At 52.0% G+C, this 15,640-nt stretch overlaps 2 protein-coding genes across 8 annotated transcripts in view; one reads left to right on the forward strand and one right to left on the reverse strand.

The window, feature by feature from the left end:
* Positions 1-15,640, reverse strand: part of LOC120390890 (zinc finger protein 501-like) — a 40,650-nt gene that overhangs the window by 11,377 nt on the left and 13,633 nt on the right. Inside the window, exon 1 of one of the 2 annotated variants that reach the window (XM_039513853.1) lies at positions 3,084-3,168. The exons of the other annotated variant lie outside the window; for it this stretch is intronic. The gene's annotated coding sequence lies outside the window, so the exon portion shown is untranslated. Of the gene's footprint in view, positions 1-3,083; positions 3,169-15,640 lie in introns of those variants that run through there. 2 annotated transcript variants of the gene reach the window in all.
* On the forward strand, positions 5,146-13,357 carry LOC120390889 (zinc finger protein OZF-like). Of its 6 annotated transcripts, none has more exons than XM_039513845.1 (5): positions 5,152-5,534; positions 6,645-6,768; positions 7,417-7,529; positions 9,276-10,507; positions 13,148-13,357. In XM_039513845.1, the coding sequence occupies exons 2-5, from the start codon at positions 6,749-6,751 to the stop codon at positions 13,163-13,165; spliced, it is 1,383 nt and encodes a 460-aa protein (XP_039369779.1). In that variant the 5' UTR covers positions 5,152-5,534; positions 6,645-6,748; the 3' UTR covers positions 13,166-13,357. The 6 variants fall into 6 exon arrangements, 4 of the variants coding, with proteins under 4 accessions (XP_039369779.1, XP_039369778.1, XP_039369781.1 ...); XM_039513844.1 differs by having other exon boundaries at positions 5,154-5,534; positions 9,273-10,507; XM_039513847.1 differs by lacking the exon at positions 6,645-6,768 and having other exon boundaries at positions 5,158-5,534.

A 15,640-nucleotide genomic window follows, 5' to 3' on the forward strand; every position in this document is an offset into this window, starting at 1 on the left:
CACAGAAGTTGTACTGCTTTATGCCGGTATTGTTAAAGAGGTACAGCCTACCTAGGGTGGATGCAATTATATAAGTACAGCTGTTCCCAAATGGGATGGGGAATATGTCAGACCTGTATAAGAACAGCCGTACTGGGTCAGACCAAAGGTCCATCTAGCCCAGTATCCTGTCTTCCGACAGGGGCCAGTGCCAGGTACCACAAAGGGAATGAACAGAATAGGGAATCATCCAGCGATCCATCCCGTCACCCATTCCCTGCTTCTGGCAAACAGAGGCTCGGGACACCATCTCTGCCCATCCTGGCTAATAGCCATTGATGGACCTACCTTCCATGAACTTATCTAGTTCTTTTTTGAACCCTATTACACTCTTGGCCTTCACAACATCCTCTGGCAAAGAGTTCCACAGACTGACCCTGTGTTGTGTGAAGAAATACTTCCTTTTGTTTTAAACCTGCTGCATATTCACAACATCCTCTGGCAAAGAGTTCCACAGCTTGACTGTGTGTTGTGTGGGGAAAAAAAAAACAACAAACAAACTTCCTTTTGTTTGTTTTAAACCTGCTGCCTATTATTTTCATTTGATGACCCCTAGTTCTTGTGTTTATGAGGAGTAAATAACACTTCCTCATTTACTTTCTCCACACCAGTCTTGATTTTACAGACCTCTATCATATCCCCCCTTAGTCATCACTTTTCCAAGCTGAAAAGTCCCAGTCTTATTAATCTCCCTCAGTGGCAGGGAGAGGAATAGAGCCTGCATCTCCCTTGCCTGGGATCCTGATTGTATATGACTGTGAAGTCTTATTAATCTCTTCTCCTATGGCAGCTGTTCCATACCCCTATAACTGAATTCTCAAATGGGTTCAATTGGTATAATTATATTGCTCAGATACAATAGTAATGGGAACCAGTTAAGTACCTTAAATAGACAGACATAATTGTATTGGTACAAAAAACTGTGTAGATCAGGCTCATGTTTGCATGATAATCACCATTTTTCAGTTGCTCAGACCTTTAAGCTGAAATCATCCTGCTCCAATTAATTTTTTTTAGGAACAGTTTAGCAAAGCCAGTTCAGACATTTGTGAAGAGGATGAGAAGGGACGATAAGGTACTTTTCCCACTAGGAAAAAAGAAAGTGCTCCTTAGTTAGTTTTGGAAGCATTAGTACTTTGCACTTTGGGGCAGAAATTTGCACTGCAGTTGTTTTCTGAGACGCACAACATGAGAAGATCCAGGATTTGTGGGCTTGATACAGAAGTGACTGGGAAGGTTTCAGCGTTGCCATGATGTTGCCTGCAGCTCTCGCTGTCTCCGGTTGGAGGCGAACGCTGAGCGCTAGAGAGCTGCAGCCTGACCCAAACCTGATGGGAAAAGTGTCAGGTTCAGGATGTCTCTAAAAACAACCCTACCCTCTTGGGGTCAGGTCATCTCTGATCACCTCCTTCTGCTGGTGGGGTTGACACGGCCATGTGCCCTACTCCTACTCCCACCTAGCTGAGCACTGCAGAGGGAGCGTGCCAACTACCCTCCCTGGGCTGGCTGCCACCGCAGACAGATGGTGGGTGCTGGGCATGAGGGATGGGAAGCTCCCACTGTCCCAACCCCAGGGATGAGGCAGCATCAGTGCTGACATAGGTTCTTGGGGGGCGGGGGGGGGAGTATCAGGTTTGGTTCGGTTCTCGGTTCAGGTCAGGCTTTAAAATTAGGCTCAAGCAGACTCAGAACCAGAGGTTGTTGGAAAAGGTTTGGGCAGGAGATTTCTAATACTTCTGGTTTTCCCTCCAAACTTTCCAACAATATTTTTGGTTTTAAAAAAAGCTGTATATTTGTGGGGGGTAAATCTGGTTGCAGGGAAGGGAATTCACTTTTCAAAATCCAAATATTTTAACCAAAAAAAGGCCAATTCCTGGTTGGTTTTTTTTTTACTTCCTTTCTCTCCTCTCACACAATGAAGAGCCAGAAACGTTTGATGCAAAATCACTTTTTGGCAGTGAAAATTTACATTTCAGTCCTAAAAAGATTTTTTTTAAAGTTCTGATGATAAAAAACAAAAAAATTCAGCAGGCTCAACGCAGCACCTGTGAATGATTCCTTCTGAAAGTCACACTCATTTTCAAGACGGATCAGCACCAACTCTAAGGGCCAGATTCTCAGAGGAACACAGCACGTGGGTTACCACGTACCCTTGCCATAAGAATACTTAGCACGTTACACCAGAGATTTCAAAGCACTCCACAAAAGAGAGATTTCCCCATTGATAGGTGGGGAAACTGAGGCACAGAGCAATGAAATGAGTTGCCAAAAGAAGATCGAGGATCAGCAGCCCAAGGGCAGAGCTGAGAATGCAACCCTGCTGTTCCTCAGGCCACGTTTATGCACGATGGGAGCAATTCAAATAAAGAAGTACCAGCCCATATATTTTAAGCCCTTTACAGGTCACTTGCAAGCAGCCAGAGCTTTGCACTCGCATACAATCAGCATCCAAGACCCGGGAGATACAGGCTCTAGCCCCCTCCCTGCCACTGACCTCCTGTTTGACCTTGGGCAAGTCACCCTCCCCCCGTGCCTCCATTTCCCCTCCACCCTTGCTCCGTTTAGGGCTCTTTGGGGCAGGGACTGCCCATGCAGCGCCCACCCAGCCCTGCTCTCAGTTGGGCCCGCCAGGCGTTACCGCAACGCATTTAACAATCACTCTGAGTTTTATAAGACCAAGGAATTTCTTCCGCCTGCAGTAACTGTTTGCAAGGCAGCAAGGAGAACAACGCTACGGTGAATCATCCCCAGCAAGGTGCGGCTGGGCCTGGCTGGTCCCAGGTGACAGCCACCCACTGATCTCAAAGCCAGGGGGGCTGGATTCCCGTGCGCTCAGCCGGGGTATCTCCATCCACCGCAGCCACAGCCCCCCCCGCAGCCTGGATCGTCCCCTTGCTCCATCCCCAGCAACGCGCCAGGCTCCCGCTCCCCTTCCTTGGCTCCGATCCCCCCCTCTTTCACTCTCATCCCAGCCACGCCTCGTCTCTGCTGTTGGTTTCTGCCCCTCCCCGGGGGCTGCCTCTCCCTGCGCCTTCCCAACTCACCGCTCCAGCTGGGGAAAGCAATCGGTGCAGGGTGTCTCCACTGGGGCTGGGGATCCGGGAGCTCCCAGCAGACCGCAGGGTTGAATGGGTGGCTGGGAACAGGAAGGTCCCTCCTCTATCCAATCCCCCCGGCTGTGCTGCCTGTGATCGCTGGGACTGGCAGCTCTCTGGGTCAGATCCCTTAAGTCACTGGTTGGGGGAATGAAGTATTTACTGTGGGATAAATCGGGTCTGGGGCGCTCCTAAAGTGGTGCGTGAAATCTCCAGAGCAGCTTGCATCATCGCTGGATCATGAAGCAACCCTCCAGCGTTAAAACTCCTGCCTGTTTCCACTGAAACTCCCTATTCCGGTTGCTCAGAATTTTTTGCACACGCCTTGCTCAGAATTTGTGCACACACCTTGGGTTGACATTTGCCAGGGCCGGGCTTGGCCCAAGGGTGAATTTCTTAGGGAAGATTTAGCGAAGATGGGGCAGGGGGTTGTTAGCGGCGAGGGAGTGGAGGTAAAACACTTTTCCTCCCAGGAAAAAACGCCACCACTCAAAACACTGGGGATTAAAAAAAAAAAATGGTTCTAAATCTGACCTAATAATTTCCATGTGCAAATACAATAACGCTTTCAACACCTTATCCCGGAACTATATTATGGTGCTGGTGGTAGCAATAGGCTAGTTAAGGCCCTCAACCTGCAAAGAATTTGTTTTAATTGAGTTGTTCTTTTTTTATTATTTGTATTACCATAGTGTGTAGGAGCCCCAGTCATAGGCCAGGATCCCACTGCACTAGGTATTAGGTGCATTATGGCAGCACCTAGGAGTCCTGATCAGGAACCAAGGCCACATTATGCTGGGCACTGCATGTTATTTATTAGGTGTATTATGGTAGTGCGTAGAAGGCCCAGTTGTGGCCCACGACCCCACTGTGCAAGGCGCTGTACGAACACAAAACAAAAAGATGCTCCCTGCCCATCTAAGTATTAAGACAAGAGGCACCAGATGAGGGGATGCAGCAGCCTAACTGTGGTCGAATTTAATACCATGACTCGTTGTCACAAAGTTAAGCATGTGCATAAGGGCTTGTGAGATCAGTTTCTAACTCGGGTATTGGTATTGGCCGCCATCAGCATAGTACTGGGGCACAGCACACTCTGCAGTGATCTCCCCCCACCCCCCTTCTGGAATGCATGGCTATTGTTGGTGTTTTACAGATGGGGAAATGGAGGCACAGAGAGGCTAAGGGACTTGCTCAAGGTCACACAGGGAGTCTATGGCAGAGTGGGGAACTGATTGCAGGTCTTCTCAGGGCTAAGCTACTGCTCTAACCATACACCAGGAAGTAGAGGGTTCTGCTTCACAGGAGCGTTAAACACAGTGGTTAAGGTATGTGTGTGGGTAGGGGAGGGTTTGCCAGGGGTCACAGACCCCAAACCAGGTCACTAAGGGGCACGCTTTAAGCACTGTCTGACCAGTCAGCTTCTCGTAGGTCCTGCTAGAACTCCCCACCCTTTTCTCAGGTCACTTTAAGCACAGGATAAACCTCTGTTTTGTGAAATCAGCACTGCCAAATCCACATGTTCAAAAATCATGGTGCAGGCCTGAAAAATCACGAGATTGCTTTTTTTCCAGGTTCTTTTATTTGCCTCCTAGATTCAGAGCCTTTAGGTGTCCTGTTTTCCAGCTTTTCTCTGCAACCCTGAGGCCTAGAAACATACCTTTAAAAAAAAGTCTCTCCCATAATAACAGGACTCCAGGAGCTGGGGCTTTAAGAAAACCACCAAATATCACGTTGTCTGGGACAAAATTGCAGGAGCTGATAATGCCATAAAAATCCCATCAAAATGCCAATAAAGGAAAGATTGTGGGTAAAAAAAAAGTAATATTTGTTTTTTCACAGTGGGGTTTCAGGAAAAAATATGTTGCTAGAACTGCCACTTCCTGATATTTAGCCTAAATCTCCCTTGCTGCCCGTGAAGGGCTTTTTCCCTTTAACTTCCTGTTTCTATGCCTTTAAAGTTTCCGACTGGCAAACAGAAACAGGTGCCTGGAGTTGGAGGCTGGCACAGGTTTTATAGCTTAAAGGCAGCAGGGACCATTCGATCATCCAATCTGGCCATTGTATTTCACCCAGTTCCCCCACCACCCCAGCTGCTCTAGGGGTGAGGTGCAGAAGGGTGGGACAGGTGCACTGGCCACTGCGTGGGGTGGTCAGTTTCGCCCTAGAAGGATTAACCCCATAGAGGTCTCAGATCCTCCAGCTCTCCCGGTGGGGATGAGGAAATATAGTGCAGGGCAGGAGGGGATTTAATGCAGCAAGGACCTTCCTGTTGCCTGAATCCTGGTGGTGCCTGAGCTCTGCTGCTGGCAGCCCCTGCTGCCTGGATCCCCCAACTCCGGTGGGGACGCCCCTCTGCCCGCAGAGCCCAAGACACTCAAGCATCCCCCAGCAGGAGCGGTGAGTGGGGCGGAGAGGATCCGAGCCAGGGGGAGGCAGCCCTAGGGGAGGGGAAAAGCAAAGGAAGAGGGGAGGACTGCTGCCTGGAGGAAGCAACCAGAGAAACGGGATCAGGCGCCTGGGTGGCAGCTGGGGGAAGGAGAAAGGAGGAGGGCCAGCTGTCTGAAGAAGAAAAAACACGTGGGGGCGGACTGTGCAGCCTTCAGCCCTGTCGTTCCCTCCACCCAGTCTTTCCGTGCCTCAGTTTCCCCACCAGCCACGCAGGGATGGTAACGTCGCCCTCGCGCTGGGTGGTGGTGTGGGATTGGTACACGCGCCGAGTTGCTCCGGTGGAAGGTGCTGCAGCTGAAGAAACTGCAGGATCCTGGTGAAAAAGGGTGTAGGCAGAAATGATTGTGTATTACAATACGGCCCCGGTCCCAAAGAGAGCACCTCCTAAAGAGACAAGACAGGCAAAGGGAAGGGAAGGGAAACTGAGGCACGAGCAGGGAAGTGACTTGCCTAAGGTCATGCACAACAATTCGGTAGCAGGGCTGGGAAAAATCGCGCACAGTCACTTGTGGAACTCCTTACCTGAGGAGCTGTGAAGGCTAGGGACTATAACAATGTTTAAAGGGGACTAGATAAATTCATGGTGGCTAAGTCCATAAATGGCTATAGCCCAGAATGGGTAGAATGGTGTCCTCCCTAGCCTCTGGTCAGGAGATGGAGGAGATGGGCAGGAGAGAGAGATTGATCATTGCCTGCTGAGTTCACTCTCTGGGACCTGACACCTGGCACATGGCACTGTTGATAGATACTGGGATGGACCTTTGGTGGTCTGACCACGGTCCTTTTGGCCTTTCTTATGTTCTAACTCAGGGCTGCTGGGACCCAGCCACTAGACCACGCTGCCTCTCAGAAGTGCAAAAAGCAGCCATGGCAAATATGGTGTTATAGCAACTCCTCTCCTTGCTTATCAGCAGGATTTGAACATATGATCATGTGCATCACAGGACTGAACTGCAGTCACTCACGCTGAAGGTGTAACTCTGCTAATTGTTATTAATAGCAGGGAGTTATCCTCTGTGGACCATTCACAGAGCCAAACACATCGTATGTTGTCATTAGGGCTACATGCACCCTGGAGCAACTGCTCATGGAGCAGCAGCTGTGCTCAACCCCAGAGGGGACGCACCAGAACAGAGAGACTCATGACCACCCTCTATGGCTAGATGATGGTGGTGGTGGTAAGGTAGGTTGCAGTATAGCTAAGGCTGAGAGCCAATGGATAGATCTGGATGACAAAGGGGGAAGGTGACTGGCTGGCCCAGTTTCTGTAGAATCGATTATTTAAACACTGGTTTTAATTTCACTGTTCTTATTATACAATTAATTATATTAGGGCACCTAGAGCCTTCTGGTAGAGTTGGGTGAAATTTTCACCCAATTTCTGGTGGAAAATGCAGAATTGGCAACACCAAAACTTTTCACAATTTTGTGTCGATTTTGCCAAATTGTTTGTCAAAAAAAACCTAAAAATTTTTTTTAAAAATTTCCTTTTGACCTTTTCAAAACAAAAGGTTTCAATTTATCAACATTTTCTTGAATTTAATTCAAGCAATCAAAAACATTAAAAAATGCTTGAACCCTCCCCCCCTTTGTTCGTAGTGATCGTATTTTCAGTTTGTCAAAAATTTTGAAAAAAGTGTTCAACCAAAACTGAATTTATTTATTTATTTTTTTAGAATGGCCAGAGAACCAAAAAATCCATTTTGTCAGCCAGCTCTGCCTTCAATAGGCGTCTTTATTATTTTCAGGCTAAATAAATAAATAAGCCGCTGCTCTGCAGATATTTAGCAAGTCGCAGCACCTCCTATTTTCTCCCACCCTCCTTTTGCAGGTTGTGTGATCCTAATCCTGACACCATCTCTCTCATGGAATGCAGGGAAGAACCCTGTGTCTCAATTCTCCCGGACCCCAGCGAATGGCTGAATCAAAGAGGTGCCAGCAAAGGTAATGAATAATCAGAACTAGAAGGGGAGGAAGTGTTTGGATTGTTTCTGGAGGATCCCAAGTGGCAATTAGGCTTGATCTACAATCATTTGCTTTTCTGGAGCTCTCGTGTGTGTGAGACGGCCAGCACTGGGTCTATGGACTACTTAATTCCCCCTTCAGCCCTAGTAGTTTAATGGGTCTTGAGTGAGCCTCTGCATTGCAGTGAATTTCACCCGCAGTGAATAGTGAATGCTTGTCTGAGTATTTGCAGGAAGTTCACAAGTAACAGTGATTTGAGGGCTGGAAAAATTGCTTTGGAGTAGGGAGTCGGTAGGGAGGTGAATTTACCTACGTATACGGCATTGGGGAGACTGGTATTGGAATACTGCATCCAGTGCTGGCGTCCACATTTTAAACAGACTTTGGACGATTGGAGAGGGTGCAGAGAAGAGTCACAAAAATGATTTGCGGGCTGGATAAAATGCTTTACGGTGAGAGACTGACGGAGCTGGTCTGTTTCGCTTAACAAACAGAAGATCCAGATGTGATTTGATTACAGTGTATAAAGTACCATCCCAGGGAGAAGATGCTAGATACTAAAGGTCTCTTTAATCTAGCAGAGAAAGGCAGTGGTCTGCGGTCCAGTGACTCCGTTCTTCGCTATCTCCTGGTGGGCGTGGGCATTCCCGGTGCTCTTACTAAAACCGAACCGTTTGCTTGGCTCGCACCAGAGATTTTCCAAAATCTGCCTGTGTTCCTGGGAGCATCGCGCTCGGCAAAGCATTTCTTCTGCTTGGTGGCGATTGCAAACGCAGGAGGCGGTTCACGGCGTTTGCCGCTCAGGGGTCAGAATGAAATGGAAGGGTTCGACGCCGAGCTGCTGTATTTGAACCGGAGGATTGGTTCCATTTCCTGGGAGTCGATTGGCTACTCTTGGGATAGCAAGGTCAAAGAACCCCGGCCCGTGGGATTGTGGGATAGGATTGGCCGACTCAGGGTCTGAGGGTCTAGCTGCGTCCTCACTGCGAAACGATGGAGTTTGGGCCAGAGTCCCAGCTGGACCCACAGGCTCCAACCCATCCCCCAGTGGGGTCCCGGGGCCCAGGCTTGAGTCAGACAGAATTGTGTGTAGATGGGGGTTGGGCTCAAGCCTGAGTCTGCACCCAAGATTACATTGCAGAGTAAATGTACCCTTGGCAATAAAATATCCACGCCACCGAGTCTCAGAGCCCGGGTCAATTGACTCGGGCTTGCTGAGCTCAGGCTGCAGGGCTAAAAATTGTAGTGCAGACGTTCAAACTCAGGCTGGAGTCTGAGCACCGAGATCCAACCTCCTTGTGGGGATTCAGAGTCGGGCTGCAACCAACCCAAGTCTGAGCATCTACACGGCAGTTTTTAGCCCCACAGCCTGAGCCCCACAAGCCCGAGTCAGCTGACCCCGGCAGCCGCAGCTGTGCCGTGGGTCTTTTATTGCTGTGTAGCCTATATAACCTTAGTCTCGGTGCCTCAGTTTCCCCATCTGTACAATGGGGTAATAGCGCTGCCCTGCCTCACCAGGGGTTGTGAGGATAAATGCATCAGAGAGTGTGAGGTGCTCAGATACAGAGGTGATGGGGACCATAGTAAATACCTTAGATAGGCTGGGGTGGGGAAGTTACCCTGGGGTCATCAGGAGTGGGGGAGGGGGACTGTAGTATCAGGGAACATGTCAGTACTTTAAAGAGCAACGTAGCCACATCTGGAGTCTCCTTTTCATGCCAGCAGATCACCAGATCCTGAGCCAAACTGCAGAGGAGACCCCGCTGCAGGAGGGCGCAGGAAAAGCGGAGTCGCGCGGGGCGTCAGCAGAGAGAACTGGAGGGGACGTCTCGCAGCAGATCCAGCCTGGGGCAGGGGGAAACCCTGTGGAGCAAGATCACCTTCCCTCCACCACCCTACGGGGGGCCAGGCAACCCAGAGGGGATGTCACCCAGCAGAGTCTGTGCGGGCCTGAGGAAAACTCCACAGAGTGGGATCTCCAAGACATCGCTACCAGGAGACCTGGAGAGGACATCTCCCAGCAGAGCTTGTGTGGGGCCGGGGAAAACCCCACTGAGCGGGATCTCCTAGACCCACCGGCATCCCGGCATCCCAGCGCCTGCGCCGACTGCGGGAAAACCTTCAGCCTGAGCTCGAACTTGCTGCGTCACCGTCGCGCCCACCTGGGTCAGAAGCCCTACCGGTGCGTTGAATGCGGCAAGGCCTTCGCCCAGAGCCAGCACCTCCTGGCCCACCAGCGCGTCCACACGGGCGAGCGTCCCTTCCTCTGCACCCAGTGCGGGAAGAGCTTCTCCCAGAGCCAGCACCTGCGCACCCACCGGCAGATGCACTGGGGCCAGCGGCCCCACCAGTGCCCCGAGTGCGGGCAGAGCTTCAGCCAGACCTCCAACCTCCTCAAACACCGCAGAGGCCACCTGGGCCACAAACCTTTCCGGTGCGCCCAGTGCGGCAAAGGGTTCGGGGAGAGCTCCACCCTGATCCGCCACCAGCGCACCCACACCGGCGAGCGGCCCTACCGCTGCCCGGCCTGTGGCCGGGCTTTCAGCCAGAGCTCCAACCTCCTCAAGCACCAGCGCACCCACACCGGCGAGCGGCCCTACCGCTGCGAGCAGTGCGGCAAAGCCTTCGGCAAGAGCTCCGCCGCCATCCTGCACCAGCGCACCCACACCGGCGAGCGGCCCTACCCCTGCCCCCAGTGCGGCAAGCGCTTCAGCCAGCGGCCCCACCTGGCTGCCCACTGCCGCGTCCACACCGGCGAGAAGCCCTTCGCCTGCCCCCAGTGCGGCCGCATCTTCAGCCAGAGCGCCACGCTGAGCCGGCACCGCCGCACGCACCGGCGGGAGGGGAAGCAGGCGGGGGAGGTGCCCCGGTCGGGAGAAGACGAGGGTTTGGAGGAGGCAGCGCCGGGCGAGAGCAGTGCACGGCGGGGGGAGCGCGCGGCCGGGGAGCACCAATACATAAGCATGGGGCGGGGGGGCGACGACCGCAGCGGTTGTTGAGCCTTGATCCAGGGTAAAATGTGTGGACAGTGCCCAGGTGTGTGCGTGGGGGGGGGACAGAGAAGCTCTGGCGTGGGGGGCGGAGCTAATGGGGGCATAACCGAGACCCTAGGGAGAATGAGGGGCACACCGAGCTCCTGGCAGGGGAGGGAGAGATGGGGGCACAGAGTCCCTGGAGGGGGAGAGGTAAATAGGGAACACACAGAGCTCCTGACGGCGGGGTTAATGGGGAACATCCATTAACCCAGAGCCCCTGGCATGGGGGAGAGGGGGAAATAGGGGGTGCACGGAGCCCCTGGCATGGGGGAGAGGGGGAAATAAGGGGGACATGGAGCCCCTGGCATGGGGGAGAGGGGGAAATAGGGGGCACACGGAGCCACTGGCATGGGGGTGTCATGAGGGATGCTTAGAGCCCCTGGCCTGGGGGAGGATGTGAAGGGGGGTGTTGCAGGGAGTCCCTGAAATAGAGATAATGGAGTGGCTGATATGGGACTGGATTAACAAGTTAAAGGAGGGTCATATCATTAATGCCCATCAACATGGATTTATGGACAATAGATCCTGTCAGACTAACGGGTTGTATATTTTTGAGGAGGTTACACGTCTGATTGATGAAGGTGACAGTTAATGTAATTAGACTTAGACCTCTGGAAGGCGTCTGAGTTGGCATTGCACGACATTTTGATTAGAAAAATGTGAATGCTATAAAACAGGGGTTCTCAAACTGGGGGTCGGGACCCCTGAGGGGGCCGTGAGCTGTCAGCCTCCACCCCAAACCCCGCTTCACCTCCAGCAATAAGTTTATTATAGTGTTAATTAAAAACACTTTTTAATATATTTTTTATAGGGGGGGGGGTCGCACTCAGTGGCTTGCTGTGTGAAAGAGATCACCAGTACAAAAGTTTGAGACCCCCTGCTATAAAATGACCATGGCCCACGTTACATGGATTAAACACTGGGTAATTGATCGGTCTGTAAATGCAGCTGTAAACAGAGAATCATCATCATCATCAACTGGGTCTAGTTCCAGTGGCGTCCCGCAGGGATCGAATCTTGGCCCTAAGCTGTGTCACGTTTTTACCAATGCCTTGGAAGAAAACGTAAAAGCATCACTGATGATATCTGCAGGTGACACACACTCTGGGGGGAATGGTAAATGATGAAGGAGACAGGTTACTGATACAGAGGGAGCTGGATTGCCTGGTAAGCTGAATGCAAGCAGACAATGTGCATTATAATAGGGCTACATGTAAACGTGTGAACAGAGACTGTTGGCCATAGTTACAGGATGGGGGACTCATTCCCGGGAAGCAGTGAGTCTGAAAAGGCTTTGGGGATTGTGGTGGATAATGAGCTCCCGGTGCAGTGCTGTGACCAAAAGGGCTAATACAATCCTTGGATGCACAAACAGGGGAATCTCCAGTAGGAACAGTCGTGGTGTTTTACCTCTGTGTTTGGCACTGGTGCGAGAGGGGGGCCAGATGTCTGGTTTTCAACCGGAAAGTCCAGTCAAAAAGGGGCCTGACAGTGTTCAGTCAGAGCTACTGACCGGACACCTAAAGTCCAGTTACTGCGGGCAGGGACCTGCACCTAGGGTGACCAGACAGCAAGTGTGAAAAATCGGGATGGGGGTGGGGAGTAATAGGGGCCTATATAAGAAAAAAGACCCCAAAATCGGGACGGTCCCTATAAAATCAGGACATCTGGTCACCTTACCTGCGCCAGCCCCTACTCAGCTGGGGCCACCTCCTACCTGCGTTGGGCAGCTGCAGCTCCCAGCCTCGGCTCTGCAAGCGAGACCCACCCGACCTGGGCTGAGGGAGAGGAGAGAGGAAAAGCCGCGAGTGAGGGGGGGCTGGGGGAAGAGGAGTGACTGGGGGGCAGGGCCTTGGGGGAGGAGGGGTGGGACCTCCGGGGGAAGGGGGGGGAGGTTCCAGCACTCCTGATGGAGTGTCCGGTTTTTAAATATTACAAAGTTGTCAACCCTCTGGTGCGTGTTGCTGGAATCCTGGGTCCAGTTCTGCTGTCCACAGTTCAAGACGGCTGTTGATAAATTGGAGCTGGTTCAGAGATGAGCTGTGAGGGTTTAGAAAACATGCCTTATGGTGAAGACTCAAGGAGCTGATCTGGTTAGCTTAACAAAGAGATTGATGACAGTCCGGCTGTACCTACCCGGGGAACAACATTTGACAATAGCCAGCTATTCAATCGAGCAAACAACTACATAACAGGAGCCAGTGGCTGGAAGTTGAAGCGAAACAAATTCAGACTAGAAATAAGGCAGGTTTTTTTTAACAGTGCAGGTAAGAAACCATTGGCTCAACTTAGCAGCTCGGGAAATTTCAGCTCGCAAGGGTTAAGTTTGGTAAAGTTATAAGCAACTGAAAACAGGTTCTTATAACGAGAAGCATCAGGCAACCTTAACTAGACGCTGCTGATGCTTATACTAAAGATGTGGCTGAAGAATACAGGTCAAAATCCTGCCAAGCAAACAGGAGGGTCTTGTGGAAAATGACGTAGTCCAGATTGTTACTAATTATACCTGCAGGCTGAATTTTTAAACATCTAAAGAATTGTTACTCGTCTGTATCTCTGCAGGGCTACTCCGGCCTGTGACATACCTTGGGCTGCGGAAACAATGTCGCAGATGTAAAGACCATGTAACCTCCCAGTTACCACTAGAAGGCACCAGCCCCCACTCTGAGTGTGGGTTAAATCAGCTTCTCTTCTAATGGTTGATTTAAAGCAGCAGGCCACACGGACTTAAACAGAAAGACTGCGTGAGATAATATTCCTGGCACTTTAAAATTTAAAAAAAATCAACTACAGGGCTGGACTGACTGGTCGCCCAACACCCCTGCAAGCTGCCGCCGCCTGCAGAGATGGCTGAGAGGCAGAGGCGAGGGGTGAACAGCAAAGGAACCAGACCCAGCGTGAAAACTGGCCCGGTTGTTCGTCTCTCCTCTTGCATGCGTGCGGTGTGGCAGTAACGGAGGAGGGTTACGGGGCAGCACCATGACACCCCCTAGTGGGGTCGTGGTCGGGGCTGGGATCCAGCATCCTGATGCTAAGTGGGCCAGCGTCTGCTGCCCGAGGGAAGATGGCCCAGCAGGGTTGTGTAGCTGGCCCTGCCGCTAACCGGAGACGCAGCCGCACTGTCTGCCTGGGTGGGCTGCGACAGGGATCCCAGACGGCGTTTCATTTACTGACCAAACGAGCTGCGGTTTTGGCCGGCCAATCAGCTGTGCCCCGGAAAGCCACCGCCTGCCCCAGCTTTTAAGCTAATAAAACACGTCCAATTATCACCAACCAGACCGTTTATTTGATTGACACGACCGGTCTCTGCTTTTCTACTGCCCCTCCCCCTGCCCCACAGACAGAGCAGTAACGGTGGGGGCCTGCCTGGGCCCCTCGTGTTGCCCATGGCATTGCATTAATTCTGTCAATGTCACAGGGATGGTCAGCGAGGCGGCACCTGCTCCCAGCTCGACCTCCAAAGCTGCTGCAGGGGAAGCAGCAGGATCCTTCGCTCTCCCCTCCACGGGCACGATTCACTCACCTCTTTAAAAATCCCAGGGTCCAGGTTGGGGCAAACATTGGAAATTCCTAATCAAATACCAATTTCCTAGGGCCGCCATTGGCAACAGCCACCCTTTGAACCCACTGATCCGAGCCAGGTGCGGCACGCCTGGCCTTTGGGGTCTGTCGCGCCGGCAGCTTGCAGCAGGCTTTAAGTGGCACGCTCGCTTTTAAGGCTGTCTCATGGAGGGAAGCAGCTAAACCAGACCTGCAGCCTGTAAAGGGTTAATTGGGCCTGGGGAGGGAGGAGGGGCTGAGAGCCTCCCCAGGCTCCAGCACCAAAGGGGCCCTCGGTGGGCCTGACGCGAGTGGCAATGGGGCTCGCCCGGTTCCCACCAAAACCACTAGGGCCATCGCTCGGCCCATAAAAATAAAGCCTGGGGCAGCGGCTTGTGCTGGCCTGCAGCTGTCCCGCCCTTGACACCAGCCTGCAAACGCTGCGCAGGCGAGTGGGCGGGTACCGTGCTGCTCATTTCCCACCTGCGTGGCATGAGGCGAGACGTGCAGTGATGGAGAACTGAGCTGATTATTGGGGTTCTTTCCCCCGCTTTCATGGTTTTTTCCCTTTGCATGTTTTCCACTAAGTCCAGTCCTGCCCCCTCTCCCCCCTCGTGCTCTTTGTGGCAGGTTCCAGCAAGCGCCCTGCGTAACAGGAGCAGGAAGAAAAGGGCTGAACTCCAAATCCCCCTCTCCGGGAGAGAGGAGGAAGGTGCTTGACTTTGTAATACGTGAGGGCAGCAGATAACGGCAGAGGTGTAACCCCCTGAAGTGTATTGCACATCTCACCCAGTGTCTGCTCCACAGAGGATGCGTGTCCATTACAGAGCTAAGCAGGGACTCCCAACTCTTTAGCTCACGCCAGAGCAGCTCCTGCTTTTTGCGCTGGCGTTCCCTGGTTCAATCCCCCATGTGGCGGCTCTCACAGAAGCTATAATGCAGAGGAACAGGGAAAGCAAAACCCAAACTTCTCTGATCTGGTGGATGGGAGCGTACAGGTGCTGCTGCAGCGCTGGCTTTCCAGCCACGCAGTCAGGGTGAGGGCTTCTCTACACTTAAAATGTTACAGCTGCACTGCTGTAGCGGTTCAGTATAGACACTACCTACTCTGAGGGGAGGGGTCCCCCGTTGGCGTACATAATCCCCCTCCCTGAGAATTCTTTCCATTGACCTAGTGCTGTCTACACAGGACTGAGGTTGGCTTAACTATGCCACTCAGGAGGGTGAATTTTTCACCCCCCTGAGGAACACATTTATGCCAACCTGTCTAGTGTAGACCAGACCTGAGATTTTGGAGTCATATGAACGGATCTAGGGACCCCACTCCCATAAGAATGAAGGGGAACTTGGACTCAAATCCTCACAGCCTTTTTTGCAAAATCTCATCCCAAGAGAGCTCAGTAGCGCCTAGTCTCACAAGAGTTATTTTCCTTAAAGCCCCACCTAAAGTCATGAGGCTCAGTCTCCATTTCAAAAGTCAGTGTCTAGCTCTCGTGGTTGTGGAGAAAAGCTGGA

This window comes from Mauremys reevesii, linkage group 25 (genome assembly GCF_016161935.1).
Source record: "Mauremys reevesii isolate NIE-2019 linkage group 25, ASM1616193v1, whole genome shotgun sequence".
Taxonomy (NCBI): domain Eukaryota; kingdom Metazoa; phylum Chordata; order Testudines; family Geoemydidae; genus Mauremys; species Mauremys reevesii.